Source organism: Macaca nemestrina, chromosome 8 (assembly GCF_043159975.1).
Source record: "Macaca nemestrina isolate mMacNem1 chromosome 8, mMacNem.hap1, whole genome shotgun sequence".
Taxonomy (NCBI): Eukaryota; Metazoa; Chordata; class Mammalia; order Primates; family Cercopithecidae; genus Macaca; species Macaca nemestrina.
The window spans coordinates 4,558,666-4,585,960 of NC_092132.1; the positions used below are offsets into that span (position 1 = coordinate 4,558,666).

Consider the following 27,295-nt stretch of genomic DNA (forward strand, 5'->3'; position numbering starts at 1 on the left):
CCTGTAATCCCAGCACTTTGGGAGGCCGAGGTGGGCAGATCACCTGAGGTCAGGAGTTCGAGACCAGCCTGACCAACATGGTGAAACCCCGTCTCTGCTACAAACACAAAAAATTAGCCGGGCGTGGTGGGAAGTGCCTGTAGTCCCAGCTACTCAGGAGACTGAGGCAGGAGAATGGCGTGAACCCAGGAGGTGGAGCTTGCAGTGAGCCAAGATCGTGCCACTGCACCCCAGCCTGGGCGACAGAGCAAGACTCTGTCTCAAAAAAAAAAAAAAAAGAAGAAAAAGAAAGAAAAGAAGGAATTGTGTTTTTTTCCTCCTGATTAAATGAAAGAATGCTTTTACTGATGATTTCACCTATGTTCATTTTTGTAATAGGATAGAGATATTGATAACTTGAGTATAACAAGCTAAGCAATTTCAGTAAAAGGTCTTAAAAGTGCATGTTCTTTACAGGATTTGAAGTCAGAGATTTGAGCTTCATTTTTAGACTGATTCTGTGATAATAAATTAGCAGCTGCAATTCATCAAGAGCTTTCTGCACATGACACTTTACTGACTTGATTTCTCATTCTCACAGCAGTCATTCAGAATATCACTGGGTATTGTCCTCACTGTTTTGCAGGTGAGGAAAGTGATAATCAAAGGATTAAGAGGGACTCTAAGGCTGCTAGAGGCAAGTGGTCAGGTCTTAGGCTCCAGCCTTGCCCTTTTTCCACTGCCCCATCCAGTCAGCAACTGACTAGCTAAGGGATTACGAGCAAATTGCTTTATCTCTTGGGTGGTCTTCATCTGGGAAAGGTCTCAAGTGGTTGTTGTGAGGATTACTCTGTAAGCATCAAATTTTAGATAAATGTCTGCAAACATTTTCGTGTATTTTCCCCACCTATGAATTTCTCAATACTATGAATTAGCCAGGGCAAGTGTATTTAACCCATTTTACAGGTGAATAAGCTGAGCTGTAAGGCTAGTCACTTATTCTTGGTCAGTAAGGCCCATGGACCAAATGTGGCCCAACTGTTTTTGTATGCTACAGTTTTTTGCCTGTGAAATAGGGATGGTGATCATAGTACAACCTCAAAGAATTTTGCTGAGGATTAAATGACAATATATGTAATTATTTACAACAGAATGTAGTATATGGTAAGCTCCCAATAATATGATTAGTAGTCAATGTCATTATTAAATATAGAATGCAGATCTAGCTTCATTTGTGCCCAGGCCTTTGAACCTGTTTCCTTTTTTCTTCTTATTTTCCTTATTTTTTGAATTAAACCTTGGGGGGTAATTTTTCTACTTTCCTTAAACTATGTTACACTAACATGTGGAGGGCCCAGAAGTTTCAGGCTGGACTCCAATTTTTTAGGGCCCTTGAGTATGTAAAAATACCTATTATATCAATGTAATACTATCTCACAATCCTAAAAGCCAGGAAAGAAAAGCAAAATACAACCACATCAATGTCAAGAATTCTTGGGAAGGCTGGGTGAAGTGCTCCTGCCTATATTCTCAGCATTCTGGGATTACACTTGAACCCAGGAGTTCGAGACCAGCATGGGCAACATGACAAACCCCATCTCTACAAAACATATAAAAAATTAGCAGGCATGGCGGTGCATGCCTGTAGTCCCAGCTATTCGGGAGGATCACTTGAGCCCAGGAGGTGAAGGCTGCAGTGAGTCAAGATTGCACCACTGTACTCCACCCTAGGCGACAGAGCAAGACCCTGTCTTCAAAAACAACAAAAAAAGAATTCTTAGAAATATACACCAGGTATTACAATTTGAAAACTCATATATAGAAGGTTATAAACTTTTGCAGATCATGTACCTGCAACATTGCTGATTTTACTCCATGAATTCTCTATTCACATTACCTCATAGTACACACACCTGCACCCCAAATATAAGTAATTCCCAGACAGCTTTGATACATCCACAAAGATTTTATATACAATTCATACAACTAAAAAAAAAAAAAAAAAAAAAAAAAAAAATTTACAGATTTTCTGTTGTGATTGTATGAATTAACTGAAATATATGCAACATGATATTTTCAACAATGTGTGCTTGCCTGATACATATTAGCCTATTTATTTTTACTCCTTCACAATTATTTTAGAGGTTGGTATCTCTACTGAGGATTTTATAAAATGAGACAGTCCCTGAAGGACTGCTGTCAAACCAAAAAGATTGGCTGAGAGTATCAGCACATGGGAATCCTAGGTCCTCAACTGCCAGGTCCTTTTCAGAGAGCCTTCAGAAGCAGCAAAACAAGAAGAAGAGCTACTGTTCCTTGATGATCTGTTATGTGCAGGGCACATCTCCACTTTCTGTTGTGTCTCCTGTAATCCTCATAACAACCCTACAAGGTGGATGATGCTATTTTACCCACGAGGGCACAGCTGAAGTATTGCCAGGTGAAGTGACTTTCCAAAGCGCAAGCATTTTTCCCCAAATGGGCTTGTGTATTTTGTCACATGTTTTGCAGCTCTGCCATTCACTTCTGTGCTGCCTCACACAGATTAAATCCTTTGCCTCAGTTTCCTAGAGGTACAGTGTTCCTTTACTGATTGCTGCACTGCATTCATTCTTTTGGTTTAGCATGTGTTTCTTGAGAGACCTTCTCTGTGCTAGGCACTGCTTTAGCTGCTGAGGACACAGTGTTGAGCAAGATACATGAAGGTTCCACTCTGGTGTCTGTTCCATTCTGGAGAGGTGGGCATACAGTTCACAGGAAACAAAATTATATCAGTTTGTTTTAGGTAATGAGGAAAATGAGCCAGGGAACATGATTAAGAACAATGAGATGGGGGCAAATTAGTTTGAGGAGAGATCTCTGAATAGGTGGCTAAACCCAGAATTGGCTCTAGGCCAACATAAGCTTTGGTGCATCATGGTAAAGCCCTCAGTTGGAGGTCACTGCCACTGGTGTTAGCAGCAGCTTTATACCCTTCTTCATTAAGGCATTTTACAACCTGTCACCTGAGAGACTTGGGTTTCTGAACAGGCTTTTAATGAACCTTTTCAGCCATATGAAGCTGTGGTACTTGTGGTGACAAGTGCAAAACATTTGCTTAGTAACGCCATGAGCTACGTGCAGGGTTGTAGAGACTCTTCAGCAGTTTGGGTTACAGGGCAGCCTTGGGAAGGGAAGCAGAGGTGCAGAGTTTGAGTGGCTCTTTCTCCCAAAATCCTGCTGCAGCAGAGCCAACTCATGTGCTTTACTTCTAAAAGCACATGCTTTATATGAAAGGAAGCAGTGAGGGTGCCAGGGCTGTTGTGTAGAAAGGCAGCTTTAGTTTCATTCATTTTCTGAGGAGAGCATCACAAAATTGAGCATGTTAAACTGTGGAATCAAAAGAGAAATGATTGTGAATGGCCATTTGTGTGGCTTCTGTTGCCTTAGCTGTTAGAGTAGATTCCTCCCTCGCTTAGTCCTTTTTGTTGCAAGTATGTTAGCAGCTTCCTTCCATCCCCAAATTTTCTTTCACAGGGTCTTTTGATAAGCCATCTTACACAGAAGCAGAGCTATAGGCCTACAGATGCCAATTTACTGTTCTTAGTGTTTGCTGAAAACAGATTAAGAGGGAGAAATACAGAAATAAAAGAATGTATGATTTGGAGTCTATTAAAACTTTGAGTATTCTTATAAATGTAAAAGAATAATATAGATTGTCTGCCTGTCATATAGGACTTAGGAATAGTTTACAAATAATAACTGTCTTAAAGAGAATTGATTTATTGGTGTTATATTCTGCTTCCCCAACTTTTTTTTTGCTGTAATCACTTTTAATGATGATTATATAATAAGAAGTGAATTCTTCCACTTGTAGATTTGATCTCAGTCATTACCATAGATGTGGAATGATTGATTCCCAGTGACTGTAAACCATATATATTCTCTATTTTCTTTGAATTCTATACCTTTAATATCTGAATGCAGTAATAAGGCAGCACAGAAGAAAGAACTTATAGCTTTTAGTTTCTCTGGTGTTAAACAAGGATGCTAGGTCAAAATATCAAAATAGAGCTCCTTGGAAATGATGCATCACAAAATACTGTCCCTGCTTTACTGACTCACAAGAATGGCCCAGCAGTTAAAATCCTTATACATGGAGCAGCTAAAGATTTTCCTTTTTCCAGAAAAAGAAAAAAGACAAGGCTGAAGTGATTTTTCAGTATAGTTGTTACCCACATGAATGACTGTTTTCTTCAGATGGGTATTTTGAAATTTCCCATTAATACAGTGGTGGACTTTTAAGTTGTTGTATTACCCAAAAAGAGTAGATAGATACCTTGGAACTTCTTGACATGATCTCAGAAAACTTCATTTTAATATGCTGCTTATTCTCCTTTTTTTCTTTTTAGATCTACCCTTTTGACATTAATGCCTAAAATATCTGAGTTTGAAAGTTAGGAAACAAATTCCTGTTGCATTTCTCAACCCTGAGCAAATGGAATGAATTAGCACAGTTAATCTCAAAAATTAGGCTGCCATTTATTTTCTAAAGGTTCCATTCAGATTATGCTGTCAAGTCTAATTGTTAATAAAATCAGATACTGTGTTTTGGAGATAGCGGTCTTACTTGGAGAAAGCCCAGTAGACAACTGTAGTTTTAAACATGTATTTGGTGTAGTTGAGGAAGAGCTTTGCGGTTGGTAGCTTGGTTAATTTGAAGCATATACATAGTTGTTTCATGTCTTTCTTTTTTTCACAAAGGCTTTCTGTGTTAGCCCTGTTTGCTCTCCGATAGACAAGTCTGTGTATTATAACGTATTGGACAATGATGTCACTTTTATTTCCATAAATGACTCATGTGTGAGCAAAATTTGAGTAATAGTGTTTTAAGAATATTTCAGCATGGTGGAGGATTTAAGCAGATCACTTTGCCTGTTTTAATTATATGAAATACCAGGAGGTCAGTTGTTTATCCTCTTTCAACATATTTGTTTCTTTTCCTGCAGAAACAGATGATTATGCTGAGATTATAGATGAAGAAGATACTTACACCATGCCCTCAAGTAAGTAAACTTCTGATTTTGTTCTTGCTCAGACTTGACAGGTACCTCCTTGCATTTAAAAGTTACTGATACTTACTCTCTTTTTAGAGCCATTTTTAATACTTCTTGGGTGCTGAACAGAAATATTCTTTTCAACCTTTACCATTCTATGTTACTTACATATGCCCACTCAAAGGTCAGAAGCCTAAAACTCAAATGTCTGTAATAATTTTTAGTTACAGGATTTTTGTAATCTTGTTTTCTGACTCTATCGTAATAGAAGCTTTATTGATTAGGGTATTTTCTGTCTGTAGAAAATTAGTATTATTGGTTAAGTATATATGTGAATGTGTGTATGTATACACACACAATATATATACACACACATATATGTATAATACACATACATACACACACGTATACCCATACATTTACACACATATAGTCAAAGATTTGCAGTTTCCCCCTTGAAATTGTTTATTCTTTGTTGCCATTGACTAACCAATACAAATAGCTTCTAACCATCGTCAGTCTGTACACCTCAGGGATGGGAAGTGTGGGGAGAGAAACAGAACTCTTAAAGGACCTTCATACAGCTTGGAAATGTCAAGATTCTGCTTCTCTCTGTGATATGCAACTTGTTGATTAAGGAAAGTCTTGAAGCCCCAGGTCTCATGTTGGAGTATGTAGTCTCCAGATCTTGAATTAGATAAGCTCTTGAAATTTCATTTGCATAAAAAAAATTATTTTTTAATTTTCTTTTCTTTCTTTTTTTTTTTTTTAATGTTCCACACAGTACTGGCTTGAGTTAAAAAAAAAAAAATTAAACCTGCCTTTTAAAGAGTCTTCAGAAGTTTTAGTAGTTAATTCAAAATCTGAATGTCCTGATTTTAGTAGAGCTATATATATTTGTAAAATAAATGTTATAGGTGCCTTATTCTGTTGTATAAATATTCTTATAAATATTCTTATTTGAGTGTTCTGTATACATTGAGGAAGCATTACCAGAATGAAGAGAAACAACCCAGTGTTGCCTTTCAAGTGTGCATTGTGCCCTGTGGACCCATGTCCCCTTTCAAGAGCTTCTTGACTAGAGAGTTATTCGAAAGAGGCCAGAGCTGAAACTTGTGTGTACATTTTGATTGCCAGTATCAGTTTGAAAAATTGTTTAAACTAGGCCGGGCGCGGTGGCTCAAGCCTGTAATCCCAGCACTTTGGGAGGCCGAGACGGGCGGATCACGAGGTCAGGAGATCGAGACCATCCTGGTTAACACGGTGAAACCCCGTCTCTACTAAAAAATACAAAAAACTAGCCGGCCGAGGTGGCGGACGCCTGTAGTCCCAGCTACTCGGGAGGTGGAGGCAGGAGAATGGCGTGAACCCGGGAGGCGGAGCTTGCAGTGAGCTGAGATCCGGCCACTGCACTCCAGCCTGGGTGACAGCGCGAAACTCCGTCTCAAAAAAAAAAAAAAAAAAAAAGAAAAGAAAAATTGTTTAAACTTAGGTTTAACTTTTTGGCATGGTGACTCACATCTGTAATCTCAGCACTTTGGGAGACAGAGGCAGGAGAAGTATTTGAGGCTAAGAGTACGTTACCAGCCTGGATAACATAACAAGATACTGTCTCTACCAAAAACAAAATAAATTAGGCGGACGTGGTAGCACGTGCTTGTTGTTTCAGCTACTCGGGAGGCTGAGGTGTGAGGATTGCTTGAGCCTGTGAGGTCGAGGCTGCAGTGAGCCCTGATTGCACCACTGCACTTGGCCTGGGCAACAGAGTGAGACCCTGTCTCAGAAAAAAAAAAAAGAAAGAAAAAAAAATATCAAAGCACTTGTTTACTTTTTTGATTAGCCATATAGTCACTTGTACATTCCTGCAGGTACTCCAGTTTTTATTTTTATATTTATTATTTATACTTGAGCAGTAAATGTCCAACATGGATTTCATCCATACCCCACAAAAATAAGTTATAGGAACTTTAAAGCATTGTTTAACTAACATTGAGTTAACTTGAAGATACTTAGTTTTTACTTGTATTTAGTTCTTTTAAATTCATATTTGTGCTTAAAATATTTTAAAAATTATTATTGAAATATTCTCTTCAAGTTTGTGTTGTTAACCTAATTGCTATTAGTTATTTCTAAGCAAGGTCTTCAATTTTTTTCTCTCTTAATTGCAATACAGAAAGCTATGGAATAGATGAAGGTAACAGGATTCCTTTAAATTAACTGCATTTGCTTGCAATTGCAACCTATGGAGTGATATGGGATGTTTCAGTTTTTGGTTAACTTATTTTTAAACTATTTGTCATTGGTTTACTCATACTGTTAAATCAATGGAACTACTAGCTAAAGTGATTTTAAAGAGGGAAATAACTATCTAAATTTTGGGTTGAATGTTCTGTATTTATAATTTGATAAACCAGGGAGAACATGTAAAAATATTTGGCTCTTGGTGTATTTCATTGGTGATTACACTGCTGGAACATATATGCGATAACCTATAGAGATGAGTTTCTTACCTGAAATAAATCAAAATACAAAGTAGCTAAATGGGTTATAATTGAATCTGTTACATTCCTAATGGGCATTTTCTTTCCATGTGCCTCAAAAACCTACTGAATAATCTATTTGGTATAAATTACAATAACAATACATTAATTTGAGGCACATTGTCTCAAAAGTATAAAGTATTTATGATTTATAATGTTGATATGTCCTACCTTGATTCTGAGTCATCTAATTTTGAATTCGTTTTAAGAAACTACCTCTTTAAACTCTTTTAGCTCCATGAGTAATATAGAGCTAGGATTATCATGAAGTGGAAAACTCTTAAACTTTCAAAACATAAAGTTTACTTATGACATAATTTTATGTTGCTTCCATATTTACAAACTGTAGTTATTTGTAAAATAATTGCTTTAAATAACTGTGCTTTTATAGCCTTCATATATTAATACCTAAACTAATAGTTCTTAATAATTAAGCATATAATTTAATAGTTGGAGCAATTATTTAGAAAACTATCAAATAGATATAAAATAAATCAGAAATTTAAAAACTCCTAGGAACTACATGAAAAATATCTACCTTTAGTAGAACTCATTGTTTCAGTAGTTTCTAATACCATAACTAATTATGTGAATTCCTGTGAAAATATCGTTTAAGAGAATTCCACTCTGTTTAAAGCATTTTCATAGATTGATGTGCCACAGATGAAACTTTTACTATGGATGATCAAGAAATATGTCAAGTGTTAGTTCTACGTTTGGAATATTTTACTTAAGTATTAATATGTGAATTATGTTTTACAGCCAGGGATTATGAGATTCAAAGAGAAAGAATAGAACTTGGACGATGTATTGGAGAAGGCCAATTTGGAGATGTACATCAAGGCGTTTATATGAGTCCAGTAAGTCTTTTAAGACTACCAAACAACTAGATTAATTTTGACTATTTAAGTTTAAATTGCTTTTGTTTGTCTTTATGAGTCCTTAGTTCTTCTAGGTATTAATATTTACAGGTGTCTTTTATAAAGCTCTTCATAAATGTCAACTTATACTTGGCATAGTCAGAAACCAAAAAGTGGCAACAATAGCTCCTACAAGGCTGGGCTTTTTATTCATTTTACTCTTTCAGCCTTTGTCATCGGTAATAGTTTTTATAGGTGACTGTTCTTTGGATGGAATTAGCAAATCAGACGAGAGTCAGAAACAGTCAGTATACCTAGTTTACCCGCATTTTTGAGAAAGGAACATTGATTTGCCCCAGTTTACCCTCCAAAAGAGATTAATAAATTTTAAAAAAGATTGCTTTAGGCTGGGCGCGGTGGTTCACGCCTGTAATCCCAGCACTTTGGGAGGCTGAGGCGGGCGGATCACGAGGTCAGGGGATCAAGACCATCCTGGCAAACACAGTGAAACCCAGTCTCCACTGAAAATAGAAAAAAAATAGCCGGGAGCAGTGGCGGGCGCCTGTAGTCCCAGCTTCTAGGGAGGCTGAGGCAGGAGAATGGCATTAACCCGGGAGGTGGCGGAGCTTGCAGTGAGTGGAGATGGCGCCACTGCACTCCAGCCTGGGTGACGGAGCGAGACTCCGTCCCAAAAAAAAAGAAAAAAAAAGATTGCTTTAATAATAGCTTAATGGAGGTATCATTTGCTTACTATGAAGTTCACTCTTTTAAAGTATACAATTCAGTGCTTTTCAGTGTATTCACAAAGTTGTGCAGCTATCACCACAGTCAATTGGAACATTTTCTTCACCTCAGAAACTTTATACCCGTTAGTAGTTAATTCCCATTCCGCCCTTCCCCAGCCTCTGGCAGCCACTCATCCACTTTCTGTCTCTATAGATTTGTATATTCTGGACATTTTGTATAAATGAAACTATGGGTTTTTTATTATTGGCTTCTTTCACTCAGCATAATGTTTTTAAGGTTCATCCGTGTTGCAGTATTTGTCAGTACTTCATTCCTTTTTATTGCCAAATAATACTCTTTTGTATAGATATATACCACCTTTTGTTTATCCATTCATCAGTTGATGAATATTTTGGTTGTTTCTACTTTTTGTCTATTGAAATGTTTCTGTGAACATTCATATATGAGTTTTTCCGTGGAAATATATATATAATATATGTAATATATATGTAAAATATATGTATTATATATATAATATATATATATATTTTTTTTTTTTGGTGAGGCGGAGTCTTGCTCTGTCGCCAGGCTGAATGAAGTGGTGTGTTCTCGGCTCACTGCAACCTCCGCCTTCTGGGTTCAAATGATTCTCCTGCCTCAGCCTCCTGAGCAGCTGGGACTACAGGCATGCACCACCACGCCCAGCTAATTTTTGTATTTTTAGTAGAGATGGGGTTTCACCATGTTGGGCAGGATGGTCTCGATCTCTTGGCCCCATGATCCGCCTGCCTCGGCCTCCCAAAGTGCTGGGATTACAGGTGTGAGCCATCGTGCCTGGCCCTGGATATATGTTTTTAGTTCTCTTTTGTATATGCCTGTCAGTGGAATTGCTTCATCATATGGTAACTATTGTTTAACTCTGTGTGTGTGTGTATGTGTGTGTATGTGTATGTGTGTGTGTGAGAGAGATAGACAGAGAGACAGACAGGATCTTGCTCTGTCAGTCAGGCTGAAGTGCAGTGACACAATCATGGCTCACCGTGGCCTCAAGTTTCTGGACTCAAGTTATCCTCCCTTGTAACTAGGACTACAGGCAAGTGCCACCACACATAGCTAATTTAATTTTTTTTGTAGAGACAGCGTCTCTCTACATTTCCCAAGCTAGTCTCCAACTTCTGGATTGCAGGCATGAGCCACTGAGCCAGCCAACTTTTTCTTCCTTTCTTTTTTTTTTTTTTTTTTAGGACAGGGTCTTACTCTGTCACCAAGGGAGTACAGTGGTACAAGCATGGCTTTCTGCAGCCTCAACCTCCCAGACTCAAGTGGTCCTCCCACCTACCAAGTAGCTGGGACTACAAGTATGTGCCATCATTCCCAGCTAATTATTTTATTTTTTTTTTAGAGACAGGGTCCCATGATGTTGCCCAGGCTGGAATGTTTAACTTTTCGATGAACTGCCAAAATGATTTCCAACACAGCTGTACCATTTTATATTACTAGCAGCAGTGTATAAGAGTGCAAATCTCCACATCTTCACCAACATTTGTTATTGCATGTCTTTTTAAATTAGATTGGTGATTTTTTAAATAACATTTTAGACTAATAGTACAGTCATGTGCCATGTGTAATGATGGGGATACTTTCTGACAGATGCATCTTTAGGCGATTTCATGATTGTGCAAACATTACATTGTATACTTATGCACACTTAGATGGTCTAGCCTACTACACGTCTAGGCTATATAATATAGCCTGTTGCTCCTAGGCTACAAACTTGTACGGCATGTTACTGTACTGAATACTGTGGGCAGTTGTAGCATGTGGTATTCGTATATCTAAATATAGAAAATACTGTAAAAATACGGTATAAAGTATAAAATAATGGTACACTCATATAGGGCACTTACCATGATTGGAGCTTGCAGGACTAGGAGTTACTCTGGGTGAGTTGGTGAGTGAATGTGAAGGCCTAGATTATTACTGTACACTACTATAGGCTATAAACACTACACTTTGGCTACATTAAATTTATCTTAAAAACTCTTATTAAATTAACCTTAGCTTATTGTAACCTTTTTACATCATGAACCTTTTAAGCTTTTTTCTATTTAAATTTTTTAAACTTTTTTATTAACTAAGATACAAACACATACAGTAGGCTAGGCCTACACAGAGCCGAGATCATCCCCATCACTGTCTTCAGCCTCCACACCTTGTCCCACCAGAAGATCCTCAGCGGCAGTAATGTGCATGGAGATGTCATCTCCTAGGGTAGCAATACCTCCTTCTGAATACCTGCAAAAGGCCCTGCTTGAGGCTGTTTTACAGTTAACTACTTCTTGTTTTGTTTTGTTTTATAAGTAGAAGGGGCTGGTGTGGTGGCTCATGACTGTAATCTCAGCACTTTGAAGACTGAGGCAGGAAGATGACTCGAACCCAGGAGTTCAAGACCAGCCTGGGCAACTTAGTAAGACCCTGTCTCAAACAAAAATTTGAAAATTAACCTGGCCTTGTGGCTCACACCTGTAGTCTCAGCGACTTGGGAGGCTGAGGGAAGATCACTTGAGTCCAGGAGGTCAAGGCTGCAGTAAGTCTTGTTCACACCACTGCACTCCAGCCTGGACAAGAGAGTGAGACTCTGCCTCTAAAAAATAAATAAGTAGGAGTACACTCTAAGATAACAATTAAAAGTGTAGTATATTAGAGAAAAAGAAAAAGTATAGTAAATACACAAACCTGTAACATAGTCGTTTATTATCATCATGTATTAATCACTATACATAATTTATGTACTATTGTATGACTGGCAGTACAGTAAGTTTGTTTACACCAGCATCACCATGATCACATAAGAAATTTGATTTCTATGATGTCACTAGGCAGTAGGAATTTTTCAGCTTTTTTATACTCTTATGAGACCACTGTGGTATATGTGGTCCATCATTGACCAAAATGTTACTTTGTGGCACATGACAGACATGCTTGCTCAAGAAACTGTCTTTGAACTAGAATAGTAGCAGGTGAACAGAGATGGCTCTAATAAAGTTACAATAACAGGGAAAATTAACTCATTTTATACCCCTGCTTGGAAACTACAAATCGCCATTTTTTTCCTCAGTAACTCCATGTTTACCCATTTTTAAGTGTCCTTTACATGTGTACTAGTGATGCTCTGAGCATTACTTTTATAACCCAAAAGTTATAAAAGGTTTTTATCAGAAGTAACAGATAATTGCCACCAATAAACTAACCAAATTAGTTCAGTGTTTTAAAGTTCAGTTTTGAAAGCCTTTACTCTTGTTCTTATATCAAATTGTATGATTTATTATATATTTTAGCTGTTTTTACTCCTTCTTCAATTTTTTTAAACTATGGGGTATTATCTATATTCCACATTCTCTTAACTCTGCACTTAGAGGCAAAGTGGAGTAGAAGGAGCAATGGATCCAAATTTAGTGGGAAAAACAACAACAAACAAATTTAGATCTGGCTCTGCCTCAGTTTGAGAAGGGGGGAGATAAGGTGACTGCATTACTGGAATTTAACTAAATTATCTCTGAGCTTCCTATAATCTCTACAATTCCTGATAGGTAAGCATTCTAAAGTTCCCAGAGTACCATGACTTACACACAGCTGATAGCAGGATAAGTGGACTTTATTTCATTCACTTTTAAAATATGTAATCCATTTTAGTTGTGAAAATACAAGATGATTTTTTAAAATAGCCATAATCTAAATTTATTTATTTATTTATTTATTTATTTATTTATTTGAGACAGAGTCTCGCTCTATCGCCCAGGCTGGAGTGCAGTGACGCGATCACGGCTCACTGCAAGCTCTGCCTCCCAGGTTCATGCCATTCCCCTGCCTCAGCCTCCTGAGTAGCTGGGACTACAGGTGCCCACCACCACGCCCAGCTAATTTTTTGTATTTTTAGTAGAGACGAGGTTTCAACAGGTTAGCCAGGATGGTCTCGATCTCTTGACCTTGTGATCCACCCAAAGTGCTGCGATTACAGGCGTGAGCTACCACGCCCAGCCTTGTTTTGTTTTGTTTTGTTTTGTTTTGAGACGGAGTTTCGCTCTTGTTGCCCAGGCTAGAGTGCAGTGGTGCAATTTCAGCTCACTGCAACCTCTGCCTCCCGAGTTCAAGCGATTCTCCTGCCTCAGCCTCCCAAGTAGCTGGGATTACAGGCATACACCACCACACTGGGCTAGTTTTGTATTTTTAGTAGAGATGGGGTTTCTTCATGTTCTTCAGGCTGGTCTTGAACTCCCGACCTCAGGTGACCCACCGCGCTCGGCCGATAATCTAATGTTTACTGAATGTTTGTTGAATGAATTCCAGTCCCTGAGGATTCACATTTTGTTAAATATCTTTTTCTTTTTCTTTTCTTTTTTTTTTTTTTTTTTTTGAGACGGAGCCTTGCGCTGTTGCCCAGACTGGAGTGCAGTGGTGTGATCTCTGATCACTACAACCTCCGCCTCCCAGGTTCAAGTGATTCTCCTGCCTCAGCCTCCCGAGTAGCTGGTATTACAGGCACACACCATCACACCCAGCTAGTTTTTGTATTTTTAGTAGAGACGGGGTTTCACCATGTTGCTAGGCTGGTCTCGAACTCCTGACTTCAAGTGACCCACCTGCCTCGGCCTCCCAGTGTGCTGGGATTACAGATGTGAGCCACCATGCCCGGCCTGTTAAATATCTTTCTTGTGTATATTGTATATGTTTGTTTTGTTTTTAATGTGGGAGTCTAATTTTATAGTGCAAAGCAATCTGTTCATTTCTGTAAGTTTCTATTTTAAATCCTTTTTCTAGAACATACTCTTTAGTATTCTATAAAATCAAATAATATTTTATCAAGCATTCTTGATAACTGGTCAAAATGTAACTTGGCATAAATTTCATGGGCAAGGACCTACCATTGGGTACTTTAAGATTCAGTTAATTATTTCAGCAATTTTGTAACCATTGTCTGCTCTGTGACAGCTTCTGTTTCTAGATGGTGCAGGGGGGATATAACTTAATTCTACCCAAGGCACAAGTTGACAGGCAAAAAAGACATACACTAAATCCCAAGAGGGTCTGAGAAAAACAATGCATGGACAAGGGGAGGTCAAGATGCTGTTCCACATGGGATGGTCAGAAAGACATTCTGACAAGATGTGTTAGCAGAGCTTTGCAGTAAGACAGAGAGTGGAGCATGAGCATTCTCATGGGGAAGCGTGTTCTAGGCAGAAGGAACAGCCAGTGCCAAGGCCATGAGGCAGGGCAGGACAGGACACCACCAGGAGGCCCGTGTGACGGCAGAGTAGAGGGATAGGAAACAAGGGGAAGGCAAAAGGAAACCTTTTGGAGGCTAGGAGAGCCACCAGGGGGCATGTGTGGGGCTGTGTGAACCTTGAGGGTAAGAATTTTGACCTTCATTCTGAGAGTCAGTAAACATGAAGTTTATCTGATTGGCACATATTTTTTTCTTTATTAGGCAAGGTTATCAGGCTTGTATTTTCTTTTCTTCAGGCACCTGCTGATCACTTGCACATTCTCTCATCATTATTCCCAGCCTTAAAATTCATTATTAAATCTAATTTTCTCTTAATTCATTCTAGAATAGCTTTTTTCTAGATTTATTTGTTAAGATATTTTAAATGTCTACTAGTTGTTATTAATTCAGAGCCTAATCATGGATCTCTTGTCTAGGCATAGTGGTCACAGGGTGCTATTTTCATTGAACAATGAAAAACTTCTCTCTTCCTTAAATATTGCCTGTATTTTACAGAAGATTTTAAAAATCTATTTCAAGTAATTACAGATTAGTAACTTTTTAGTTTTTAGAAAAAAGCCTTTGCACATGTTCTGGTCTTACTTACTTTGAACTGACCCGTTCTCCAGCAGTCTGATCTCTGTAACTGGCCCTTCTGACAGTTGAGCATTCCCCATACCTCTGCTGTCCGCTTTAGCAGCTGCTAGCCGCATGTCCCATTCACCAAACTGATGGCTGAGCCTCTTGATCTGCTCGTATGTGGCATTTTGTGTATTTGCCAGCTATGAAATCTTATGCTTAGCATTCATTTGAAACCCTAGGTCTTTAAAGAGCAGTATTTTGTTTGCATTTCCTTAGACTGTCTTAATAAAGCACCATATTTACTGAGTATTTGATTAGTTGACAGGATTGATGATGGTTTTATGGTCTTACGGAAGATTTTGTTGCTCTGATCATCTATAGAATGGGCATTTTCTGTCAATTATACAGTATACCAACCGTACGATTTTCTCGTATACCTGTTACTTGCCGCCAGCCCCATATTTAGCTGGAAAAAGAATTCATGGTCATGGTCCTAAAGAAGTATACAGTCTAATTAAGGAAGACAAGACTAACTCATTCAAAGCAAAGTGGTTATATTTTAGCACAGATATGGTTACTGATTCTAAGGTTGTAAACTCAAACATTTAGTAGATAGATATTCTGAGCTCTTGTTCACATTCTGTGTGAGCCAACTACTCTGTCCTCCAAGGGCTATGTCACCATTACCACCTGAACCCCTTCCTTGAGGCATCTGGCACATGGGCATGCCTCCTCCGGAGGTGAAGAAAGGGACTGCAGTCCCTGAGCCGATGAGGCAGTTCTCTTACCATTCAAATTTCTCTTGTTTGAAAATGTTTTATTTCCTGGAAACATATAGTATACAACTAGTGTGAAGTCTAAAATAAATAAAGGTACTTAAAGTATTTTGAAAATATGCGACAGCTAATTTGTTAAACAAAACACAATTTAAGGTATTTTTAAAATATGACACATCTAACATATTAATGAACATCTGCATTTAAAAGAAAGATATTAATAACATTAATTCTACAATTCTTTACTGAGCATATAATATGCATCAGCTATACTAATGGGGATTTTTTGACACAGAGGACAGGCAAGTTACTTGCTGTCTTGAAACTTACATTTTAGTGATGGAGAATAGACAGTAGTTACGTAAATGACAATATTATCTCTGTGTTATGTATAATTATATAAAATGGTGTTAAAGACAGTAATAAATGTACATAATGACTTTTTGGCTTTCAGAGCAACACATTTTCTTGGTTTGTCTCCTACCTTCCTGGTCATCCCTTCTCAGTCCCCTTTGACATTTTCCGCTCTTCTCCCTGACCTCTTCATGTTGAAGAGCTTCAAAGCGCAGTTCTTGGACCTCTCTCATCTCTCTTGGTGATTTCGTCCAGTCAGATGAGCTAGGCTACTTCTGGATTTCTATGTCCAGTTCAGATTTCTCTCTTGAACGCCAGTGGCAGTATCCTACTGGTCACTTCACCTGTGTGACTTGGCTGTCTTACTGACATCTCAAGCTTATTACATCCCAAGCCGAGCTTCTGATCTTCCCCTTCCATCTTGTCAGTTTTTCTGGTCAAAAACCTGAAGTTGACTCTCTCACACCTGCATCATGAACCACCTTTGCCCTAGCTTCAGAGTATAGCCAGAATCTCAGCCCTTCTCTCCACCTCCACTGCTAGCATGTTTGTCCAAGCCACCATCACCTGTCACCTGGGGTACTCTGGTAGCCACCCATAGAACTCCCTGTATCTCTAAACTTGCCTCTCTGCAGCCATTTCTCAGTACCACAGCAGAATGGTCCTTCAAAATTTTGGGTCAGGCCATGGTACTCCAATGTCCAAACCCTACCTTCGCTCTCCATTTCACTTGAGTAAAAGCCACATCTTTCTATTGGCCTTGAAGACCCTGTGTGGTCTGGCCCCTTTGTTCCTCTCTGACTCTGTTATCTTCACCCTCCTACCTTCCACCCTCTGTGCCAGCCTCACTGGCTTGCTCATGTCCCTTAAGCACACTATGCACTATTCCCTGCTGTTCCTTAGCCAGCTCCCTCTCCTCCCTCCTTCAGTTTTTTGCTCTTGTCTCATCTGCTCAGTGAGGTGCACCTCATACAGCAGCCTCCATCCCTGTCTCCATATCCTGATCTGCTCTCTCCCTTTTCTGTAACGCAGTTACCTTCTAACATACTATGTAATTAATTCCTTATTTATTCTCTGTGTTCCTCACTGGAGTGTAAGCTTGACAGGTACAGGGACTGCTGCCTCTGCTGTTCACCAGTGTATCCCAAGCACTTATAATAGTACCAGCCACATGGTGTATCTTCAATGCATGTTTGTAGATGAATGAATAAATGAATTGCTGTAATGTTTCACATGCATGACCGTTTTTCTCAGGGGATTTTATACTGAGTGTTTTTAAGTATTCCTCTCATTCTTGAGATTTTGCCTTTCTGATTCTGTCTGGTCCATAACCCACATAGTTGCAAAACAGACAGCTTTTCATGAATCGATTAATATAGCAAACCTTTTTGCATGTGTGTGTGATTCTATAATTTCCCTAACACAGGAGAATCCAGCTTTGGCGGTTGCAATTAAAACATGTAAAAACTGTACTTCGGACAGCGTGAGAGAGAAATTTCTTCAAGAAGCCTGTAAGTTTCTAGAAATTTCTGTGGAACTCCATTTGATTTTCTATCTGTGAAATCCAAACTGTGTCTAAAGAAATAAGAAAAATGATGTTTTGACTTTTAGGAGACAACTATGTTTATTATTTTGCCTTGCAAATTAATGTCTAAATTTGTATAAGCACCTATCTACAGATTTTTCCAGGTAAACCATCATGTTTTATGTATAAAGGTAGATTGATGTACATTTCCTTTATACTTCGGTACTTATGCCATTACACATCTTTGCACTGCAATTGGTGCAGATATATAAGCGATCCTAATCTTGATGCTGCCCAGACTCTGGGAATGTAGAGGTGAGCATGACACACGCAGTCCCTGCCCTGATGGAGCTCATAGACTAGTGAAGGAATAGGGCTCTATGACCATTCCCCTTGTCCTGCTACAAAATCAGAACAAATCACCCAGGCCAGGTGCGGTGGCTCACGCCTGTAATCCCAGCACTTTGGGAGGCCAAGGCAGGAAGATCATCTGAGGTTAGAAGTTCGAGACCAGCCTGGCCAACATGGTGAAACGGTCTTTACTAAAATTACAAAAAATTAGCCGTGCGTGGTGGCATGCACCTGTAGTCCCAGCTACTCAGGAGACTGAGGCAGGAGAATAGCTTGAACCCCAGAGAGGGAGGTTGCAGTGAGGCGAGATAGTGACACTGCACTCCAGCTTAGGCAATAGAGCAAACTCTGCCTCAAAAAAAAAAAAAAAAGGAAAGAAAGAAAAAGAACAAATCTCCCAAAAAGAGGCCAGGTGCGGTGGCTCACGCCTGTAATAAGTACTTTGGGAGGCCGAGGTGAGAGGATTACTTGAGCCCAGGAGTTTGAGACCAGCCTAGGCAACATGGTGAAACCCCGTCTCTATGAAAAAATTTAAAAATTAAAAAAATTAGCTGGGCATGTTGGCACATGCCTGTAGTCCCAGCTGCTTAGGAAGCTGAGATGGGAAGATCACTTGAGCCTGGGAGACCCGTGTCGCAGTGAGCTAAGATCGCGCCATTGCACTCCAGCCTAAGTGACTGAATGAGACCCTGTCTCCAAAAAACAAAACAAGAGAAAACTTCATGCAAGAAGAGACCTCAGCAAAGGACTCTTCTGATGGCTTCCCAGGTAACTTTAGCTAGAAACAGTTATCTTTTTTTTTTGAGGCAGGGTCTCTCTCGGGTCTCGCTGTGTCACCTTCTGGACTCAAGGGATCCTCTCATCTCAGGGCTGCAGATACCTGGCACTATAGATGCACGCCACCATATCCAGCTAATTTTTTTTTTTTTTTTTTTTGGAGAGATGGGTTTTTGCTGTTTCCCACGATGTTCTAAAGTTCTAGGCTCTGCCTGCATCAGCCTCCCAGGGAGCTGGGATTACAGGCATGAGCCACTGTGCCCAGCCCTTAAAAATAATTTTCTCCACCTCCATTCCTCTGACTCTTGGTTTGTGCCTCCTCTGAAGAAGCTAGCTTGAGTGAGCTCTGCATGAATAGGTCTTCTTTCCCAAATGTAAGCTCTTCAAGAGCAAGGATCTTGTACACATCAACCTCTTCCTTAACTGCCCTCAAGCGGTGATTTTCCTCTTCCTCCTTTCCTATGGTTTGCCTCTTGTCATGCTTCAGGCCCCAGCTTAAACATTACCTCCAATAGAGAACCTTTTTCTGACCACCATATTTAAAGTCTTCCCTTAGTATTTTTTGTCACACAAGACTACGACATTTTTCTTCCTAATGATTCCTAATTAAAGCTACATTGTTTACAAATGATTATTGTCTGTCTCTTCCTCTCGTCCTCTAAGGCCTTAAGCTCCCTGGGGACAAAGACCATGTCTGTTTTGCTCACCACTCCATACTCAGTGCCCTGTACAGTGCTTGACACCTAGAGAACACCTGGTAGATGTTTGTCATTCTGGTGTCCTTCATTATGTGTGCATCAAATGAATGCCTTCTGCTTTCTGTTGTAAATATTTACCACCTAACAGTCCAATAAATTGTAATTCATAGAGTAAGCCATGTGGTGACTACATTAATTAAGTCTCAGTACATCCTTAATCCTATTCCTGAATCTTTGACTTAAGATACAAGAGAAGGCCTGGCCAGTGACTTCTGTCTTGACTAGTTCATTTCTACATAGCACCTAGGCCAAGAAAACAGACCACATCAGTCATCATCACCCAACACCATGTCTGCCTTACCTTTGCTGGTATTCTTGTGCATTTTATATTTTCAAAAATGCAAATTTTAAAAATTGGTTATCTCTTCCTAAAATTCTGAACAATTACTGTGTTGTGATTTTGTAGGACTTTGGAATTGTCATTACAAAAATCAGTTACATTGTTTTATAGGAGTAATCAAGTCGGGCTAATGTTTTTGTCTTCGAGAGGGTTACTCAGCAGTTATTTCAGGGAAATATGATAGATGCACTGTATCTAAACTTCTGTAGGGCTTTACCAGGCTATGTATAAGAGAGAAAATATGGCCTCGATCAGGAATAGTTAAATTTTTTCTTTAAAGGGCCATGTAGTACATATTTTAGGTTCTGCAGATCATGCAGCCTCTGTCCCAAGTATTCAGCTCTGTCATTGTACATCCATAGACAGGACAGAAAAGAATGAACAAGAATATGTTCCAGTAAAACTTTATTTACAAAAGCAGATGGCAGCCCCTGGGCCTTAGCTTTCTGCCCCAGATTGGTATATAATAAGGTAAACTATTCTATGTGTTGATTTTTAGTTCAGTTTGGATAGAGTTTCCTAGTGGCCACAAGACTCTCTTAGCCTTGTGCTGGTTTGTATTTCTAATAATTACTTCTGAGGAAATATGAAAGGCTTGATAATTATATGTGAGAATAATGTAAAACCAAATGTTAAATAGTTACTTATATTAAATTGAAAGTAGAGTTGTAGTAAATATGCTGGGTGCCTGAATGTTTATCCAGAAATATCACGGTATAAGCAATGAACTGAATGTGTCAAGGTGAGATTTAATTATATGTTTTGGATTATATGCTGGGTGTTTACATTATATGGGTTTTTGTTGGTGGTGGTTGTTGAAAAAACCTGCCAGGTCCTGTTCTTGGAATATGAGGGAAAACTTGTAAAACACATAAGTGAGCTAGATAGAACACCCACTAATATTGTTTTGCCCATTTCAAAGTCTTTGCCCATTTCAAATAGATCATTCCTCACAATGATCAATACCAGCTGCTCTGTAACATGTTGGCAATATTACATGTTGATCATATTTTTAAAATTACTTCTGTTATTCTAATTTCCTTGCTTGGCATCAGAATTATTTTTCCCCATTTTTATAGTCGTGAAATCAGGTGTTTTTGGACCCACTGGACCACGTCACCTTCAAAATCACTTCCAGTTTTGAGATCCTATAGTTCTGTGAATTCTGTCCTGTCTTACTAATCCTAGGATACTGTGCAAGTAACCTTAGCCCTGACATTAGAAATTATAAATGCATACACCTTAACATACATGTCCACACACAGATGTGTATGTCTCTATGCAGTGCCCTCTTGGTCATCTTGGCTCAATTAGGCAGTCAAACTCATGTTACTGCCATAGGCCACATTTGGCATCAGACACTCCTGAGAGTACTACATAAACAAAGTATGCCAGAAAGGCAGCAGCTGGCATTTCTCTCATGTGAAAGTCCTCACGGCTGTCCTGGAAACTTTTTTTTTTTTTTTTTAAGACGGAGTCTCAGTCTGTCGCCCAGGCTGGATGGAATGCAGTGGCACAATCCCGGCTCACTGCAATATCTACCTCCCAGGCTCAAGTGAGTCTCCTGCCTCAGCCTCCTGAGTAGCTGGGGCTACGGGCGCACACCACCACACCCAGCTAATTTTGTATTTTTAGTAAAAATGGGGTTTCACCATGTTGGCCAGGCCGGTCTCAAACTCCTGACCTCAGGTGATCCGCCCACCTTGGCCTGCCAAAGTGCTGGGATTACAGGCGTGAGCCACCATGCCCAGCGGAAAATCTTTTTTAGGGCCCTGAAAGCAACCATTTAAATTTAAGAGGACAAGACCACAGTGGTGGATGCAGGAACAATTTATGTCCAAGATAGAAATCTTTCGTGAGTGCCCCATGGGTTGTGCTTCCAGGATCTTGCAAGGAACACACCTAGTTACCATAGTCTCCACACTCAGGGCAGCTTCTAGCTACAGCTTTGCACCAGGTATTTTTAGTCCCATTTCACTTCCTCCCCCAGCAATTTACCAGTCAAGAGTGATTTTTACTGTAAAGATGGTTGCTTACTAAATGAATTACACACTCCTACTTATCAGATTTCTAGAGGAAAACCTAGGAATCTAGCCCAAGGTCAGATCTGTCCATAGGAAAAAAGAAATGGTCCTCTTCTTCTTTCTTCTCCTCCTCTTCCTCCTCCTCCTTCCTTCCTCCCCATCATCCTCCTCCCCTTCCTCTTTCTCCCCTTCCTCCTTCTCCCCTTCCTCCTTCTCCCCTTCCTTCTTCTCCCCTTCTTTCTCCTCCCCTTCCTTTTCCTCCCTTTCCTTTTCCTCCCTTTCCTCTTCCTCCCCTTCCTTCTTTCCCCCTTCTTTCTCTTCTCCTTCCTTTTCCTCCCCTTCCTCCTCCTCCCCTTCCTTCTCCTCCCCTTCCTCCTCCTTCCCTTCCTTCTCCTTCCCTTCCTTCTCTTCCCCTCCCCTTCTCTTCCTCCCCCTCCCCTTCCTCCTCCTCCTCTTCCCCCTCCTCTTCCTCCTCCACCTCTTCCACCTCCCCTTCCCCCTCCTCTTCCTCCTTCTCTTCCCCCTTCTCCTCTTCCCCCTCTTCCTCCTCTTCTTCCTCCTCCTCTTCCCCCTCCTCTTCCTCCTTCTCCTCTTCCCCCTCCTCCTCCTCCTCTTCCCCCTCCTATTCCTCTTCCTCCTCCTCCTCCCCCTCCTATTCCTCTTTCTCCTCCTCCTCCTCTTCCCCCTCCTATTCCTCCTCTTCCCCCTCCTATTCCTCCTCCTCCTCCTCTCCCCCTCCTCTTCCTCCTCCTCCTCCCCCTCCTCATCCTCCTCCTCCCCTTCCTTCATTCTTCTTCTTCCCCCCTGCCATATATGCAGAAGGAAAGAAGGGTTTTTCTTAACAGTGGTTATCTTACACCTCAATAGTAGGACATACCTTTTTGTGCCAATTTATGCCCATTTGTGAGCTGAACTGACCTGTGGAGTTGAGTTTAAAGTTCCCCTATTGCCAGCCTTATGTCTTAATTGAATTAGTCTTCAGGAAAGCTGAAAAGAGTTTTCAGAAGTATAACTAGGCCGGGCGCGGTGGCTCATGCCTGTAATCACAGCACTTTGGGAGGCCAAGGTGGGTGGATCACGAGGTCAAGAGATCGAGACCATCCTGGCCAACATGGTGAAACCCCATCTCTACTAAAAATACAAAAAATTAGCTGGGCATGGTAGCGGGCGCCTGTAGTCCCAGCTACTCAGGAGGCTGAGGCAGGAGAATCACTTGAACCCAGGAGGCGGAGGTTGCAATGAGCCAAGATTGAGCCACTGCACTCCAGCCTGATGACAGAGCGAGACTCCATCTAAAAAAAAAAGAATAACTATGGAGAACTTTTTTCCCTAGTAACAATGCGTCAGTTTGACCATCCTCATATTGTGAAGCTGATTGGAGTCATCACAGAGAATCCTGTCTGGATAATCATGGAGCTGTGCACACTTGGAGAGGTACTGTGATCCCCAAACCTTACCTTCTGGACTCAGTGTTTGATATCTTTTGCTTAAGAAAGGGAAATATAAACAGTTTATATCTTGGATTTTCAGGAGAGTTCTGATTTAGGATGTGTCTCGTGTGCGTGTGAAGAGACCACCAAACAGGCTTTGTGTGAGCAACAAGGCTGTTTATTTCACCTGGGTGCAGGCGGGCTGAGTCCAAAAAGAGAGTCAGCAAAGGGTGGTGGGATTATCATTAGTTCTTACAGGTTTGGGGATAGGTGGTGGAGTTAAGAGCAATGTTTTGGGGACCGGGGGTGGATCTCACAAAGTACATTCTCAAGGGTGGGGAGAATTACAAAGAACCTTCTTAAGGGTGGGGGAGATTTTAAAGAACCTTCTTAAGGGTGGGGGAGATTACAAAGTACATTGATCAGTTAGGGTGGGGCAGAAACAAATCACAATGGTGGAATGTCATCAGTTAAGGGTATTTTCACTTCTTTTGTGGATCTTCAGTTGCTTCAGGCCATCTGGATATATATGTGCAGGTCACTGGGGATATGATGGCTTAGCTTGGGCTCAGAGGCCTGACATTCCTGTTTTCATATATTAATAAGAAAATAGAACAGTGGTAAAGTGTTGGGGCGGTGAAAATTTTTGGGGGTGGTATGGAGAGATAATGGGCGATGTTTCTCAGGGCTGCTTCGAGTGGAATTAGGGGCAGCGTGGGAACCTACAGTGGGAGAGATTCAACTGAAGAAAGATTTTGGGGTAAGGGGTGACATTGTGGGGTTGTTAGAAGGAGCGTTTGTCGTGTAGAATTATTGGTGATGGCCTCGATGAGGTTTTGTATGAATTGAGAAACTAAACGAAAGACACAAGGTCCGAATAAAAGAAGGAGAAAAATAGGTATTAAAGGACTAAGAATTCGGAGCACCCAGGACATCCAATTAGAGAGTGTCCAAGGGAGTTCAACGTTATTGTTTGCTTGATTGGCGAGTTTTTGGGCTCTATCCTTGAGTTTTTTTATGTTGTCATATGCAAGGCCAAATTGATTTAGGTAAAAATAACACTCTTCATTTTACAAAGTCCTCCTTTTTCAGCAGTGAGTAAATCAAGGCCTCAGCGGTTCTGGAGGACAACTGCAGCCAGCTAAAGAGTCAACCTGGGCTTGAAGAACAAAGTTTGTGAGATATCTGTAACACTAGCAGAGAAGTCATTAGAGGGGCTGTGGAATGTTGTGGCAGCGGTTGAGATGCCTGCTATTCCAGTTCCGAGTGCAATAGTGGAGGCAGAAAGTCCTAGACCCACAAGTAAAGGGATTAGTGGGATGACTCTTTTTTGTTGTGTTGATATCACGAGGGGAACAGGCAGTTGTTCGTTCCCATCTGCAAACTGGATTTTGGTGGTAAGGAAGACTAAAGTACATGTGCCTGTCCAGTTGGCAGGTAGGCACATGTAGGTGGAAGAGCCACATAAAGAGAAGAGACCTTGTGCCAGGCAGAACTGGAAATGTAAAGTGAAAAGGTGAGAGGGTGTCCTGACAGAGGAGTCCTGCACCCCAAATCCTAGAGCTCCAGCAAGGGCAGCAGCCGTTAGAGGTTGTAATGGGGACTGATGGTGCACCTGCATAGAGGGAGGGGTTCGGTTCTCATGGTGTATGAGAAAGCTCATAGTGTCTACAAGTGACCTTTCACTGCCATTCATGGGGCTGGATATAAGCAAGCAAGAGGAGGGGCTAGGAGGAGATTCAGACAAGCAGGGGGAGGGTAACCAAGGATGGAGTGAGATGCAGGGTAAGTGTCTTCCTAAACAATAGTGACTGCCAGTGTTTTTGAGTTTGTCAGTAATGATAGAGGGCTTATCTGTAATGCAAAGTTGGAACGCTCCCATCTGTTTGGTAATGTGTGTGGCTGGGTTCTGGAGATAAAAAGGAACATTTGGACAGTGGAAGGTTGCCTAAAGGGATTCCAGGAGACTGTTGTCGGGAGATGCATAAAGGAGTGGCAACGGGGATAGTTGTTTGTGTGGTTAGGGATCCAAATATGGGGGGCGTGGAATTGACATAAGGAGAAAGGTGCCATAGGTAGATGCAGAGAAGTGTGGCAGCTTGTTGGTGTGAAATGTCTGGGGAGTTCTCACCAAAACTGTCTAGAAAGTAAAGAAGTTCCTCAGGCGGGTAAAGATGAGGACTTTTAAAGGAGGTTCTGAGGTGCAGGGAGACGGGAGAGGTAGCCCAGTCGGCCTGTAGAGTGGGGATGACTGTAAAAACAGGAAGAAAGGGAAACGCATAGCCAACAATTCTTTGCTAGAGAAGGATTGGAGGCAGTGAGGAGAGTGGGTGAGATTAATAGTATGTTGGAGGTAACTAGGGAGAGGTAGAGAGTGGCATAAGAATAGGAATGAGAATAAGAGTGAGTATAAAAGTAAAGAATAGAACTTCATCAGGGTGGGAGTATTGGAGGGTCCCTTGCCACTGAAGATCTTCTTTCTGTCCACTTCAAGAGAGACTTAAGGGTGGTGATTTGAGGTAAAACCAGGAGCCACTAAATACCAAGAGCCTGAGAAACTGAGGTGGGAAGGCCAAACCGAGGAATTATGTCTGTCAGAAGGGAGGAAATGACCGCAGTGGCCTTCTCAGACCCTGTGGGAAAGGCCTCTACCTATCCAGTGAAAGTGTCTACCCAGACCAAGAGGTATTTTAGTTTCCTGACTCAGGGCGTGTGAGTAAAGTCAATTTGCCAGTCCTGGGCAGGGGCAAATCCCCAAGCTTGGTGTGTAGGAAAGGGAGGGGGCATGAAAAATCCCTGAGGGGTGGTAGTAGAATAGCAGATGGAACACTGAGAAGTGATTTCCTTGAGGATAAGTTTCCACGATTGCAAGGAATTGAGAGGTGCTAAGAGATGGGCTAGCGGCTTATAACCTACATGGAAGAGCTTATGAAATGACAACAGAATAGAATGGGCCTGTGAGGCTGGAAAGAGATATTTTCCTTGATCCAAGAACCATTTGCCTTGTGTGGGATGAGATTGATAGGTGGAAGTTTCAGTGGTGGAGTAGGTGGGAGTGACCAGATGAGGAGAAAAACTGCTGTAAGGGATAGGAGTTGGAATGCAGCTGCTTTTTTAGCTACCTTATCAGCATAAGCGTTGCCCTGAGCGATGGGATCTGATGCCTTTTGATGGCCCTTGCAGTGTAAGACTCCAGCTTCCTTTGGAAGTAAAGCGGCCTTGAGAAGAGTTTTTATTAAAGAGGCATTAATGATGGAGGACCCTTGTGTAGTGAGGAAACCTCTTTCAGCCCATATAACAGCATGGTGGTGCAGGATATGGAAGACACATTTAGAGTCAGTATAAATATTGACGTGTAATTCCTTTGCAAGAGTGAGGGCTCAAGTTAAGACAATGAGTTCAGCTTGCTGAGAGGTAGTGGAGCGGGGCTGAGAGGTAGTGGAGTGGGGCAAAGAGGTAATTTCAATGATAGATGTGGAAGATACTATAGCATAGCCTGCCTTTGCTGGTATGTGGCAGTTAGGCCTGGTGGAACTGCCATAAATAAACCAAGTGTGATCAGGAAAGAAGGAGGAACAGGAAAGAAGGAAATGGAGTGAATGTCAGGTGGATCAGAGAGATACAGTCGTGGGGGTCAGGTGTGGTATCAGGAATAATGTGGGAGGCTGGATTGAAGTCCGGGCCAGAAACAGTGGTAACTGTGGGAGACTCAACAAAGAGTGAATACAGCTGAAGGAGCTGGAGAGCAGAAAGTATATGTGTCAGGTGGGAGGAAGAAAATAGATTTTGCAGGTTATAAGAACTGTAGAGAGTGAGTTGAGCATAGTTTGTGATTTTGAGGGCCTCTAAAAGTATTAGGGCAGCAGCAGCCACCACACACAGACATGAGGGCTAGGCTAAAACAGTAAGGTCAAGTCGTTTAGACAGAAAGCCTACAGGGCGCGGTCCTGTCTCTTGTGTAAGAACTCCGACCA

General features: G+C 40.9%; 1 protein-coding gene across 36 annotated transcripts in view; it reads left to right on the top strand.

The window, feature by feature from the left end:
- The window catches only part of LOC105488506 (protein tyrosine kinase 2), a 357,242-nt gene that overhangs the window by 237,028 nt on the left and 92,919 nt on the right, over positions 1–27,295 (top strand). For 15 of the 36 annotated variants that reach the window (XM_071067741.1, XM_071067747.1, XM_071067748.1 and 12 more), the window contains 4 exons: positions 4,968–5,024; positions 8,318–8,415; positions 17,543–17,627; positions 23,225–23,325. In XM_071067741.1, coding sequence (XP_070923842.1) covers positions 4,968–5,024; positions 8,318–8,415; positions 17,543–17,627; positions 23,225–23,325 — 341 coding nt within the window. Of the gene's footprint in view, positions 1–580; positions 626–4,967; positions 5,025–7,188; positions 7,210–8,317; positions 8,416–17,542; positions 17,628–17,869; positions 17,951–21,077; positions 21,101–23,224; positions 23,326–27,295 lie in introns of all 36 variants that reach the window. The other 21 variants (XR_011606671.1, XM_071067734.1, XM_071067733.1 and 18 more) reach the window with 4 other exon arrangements.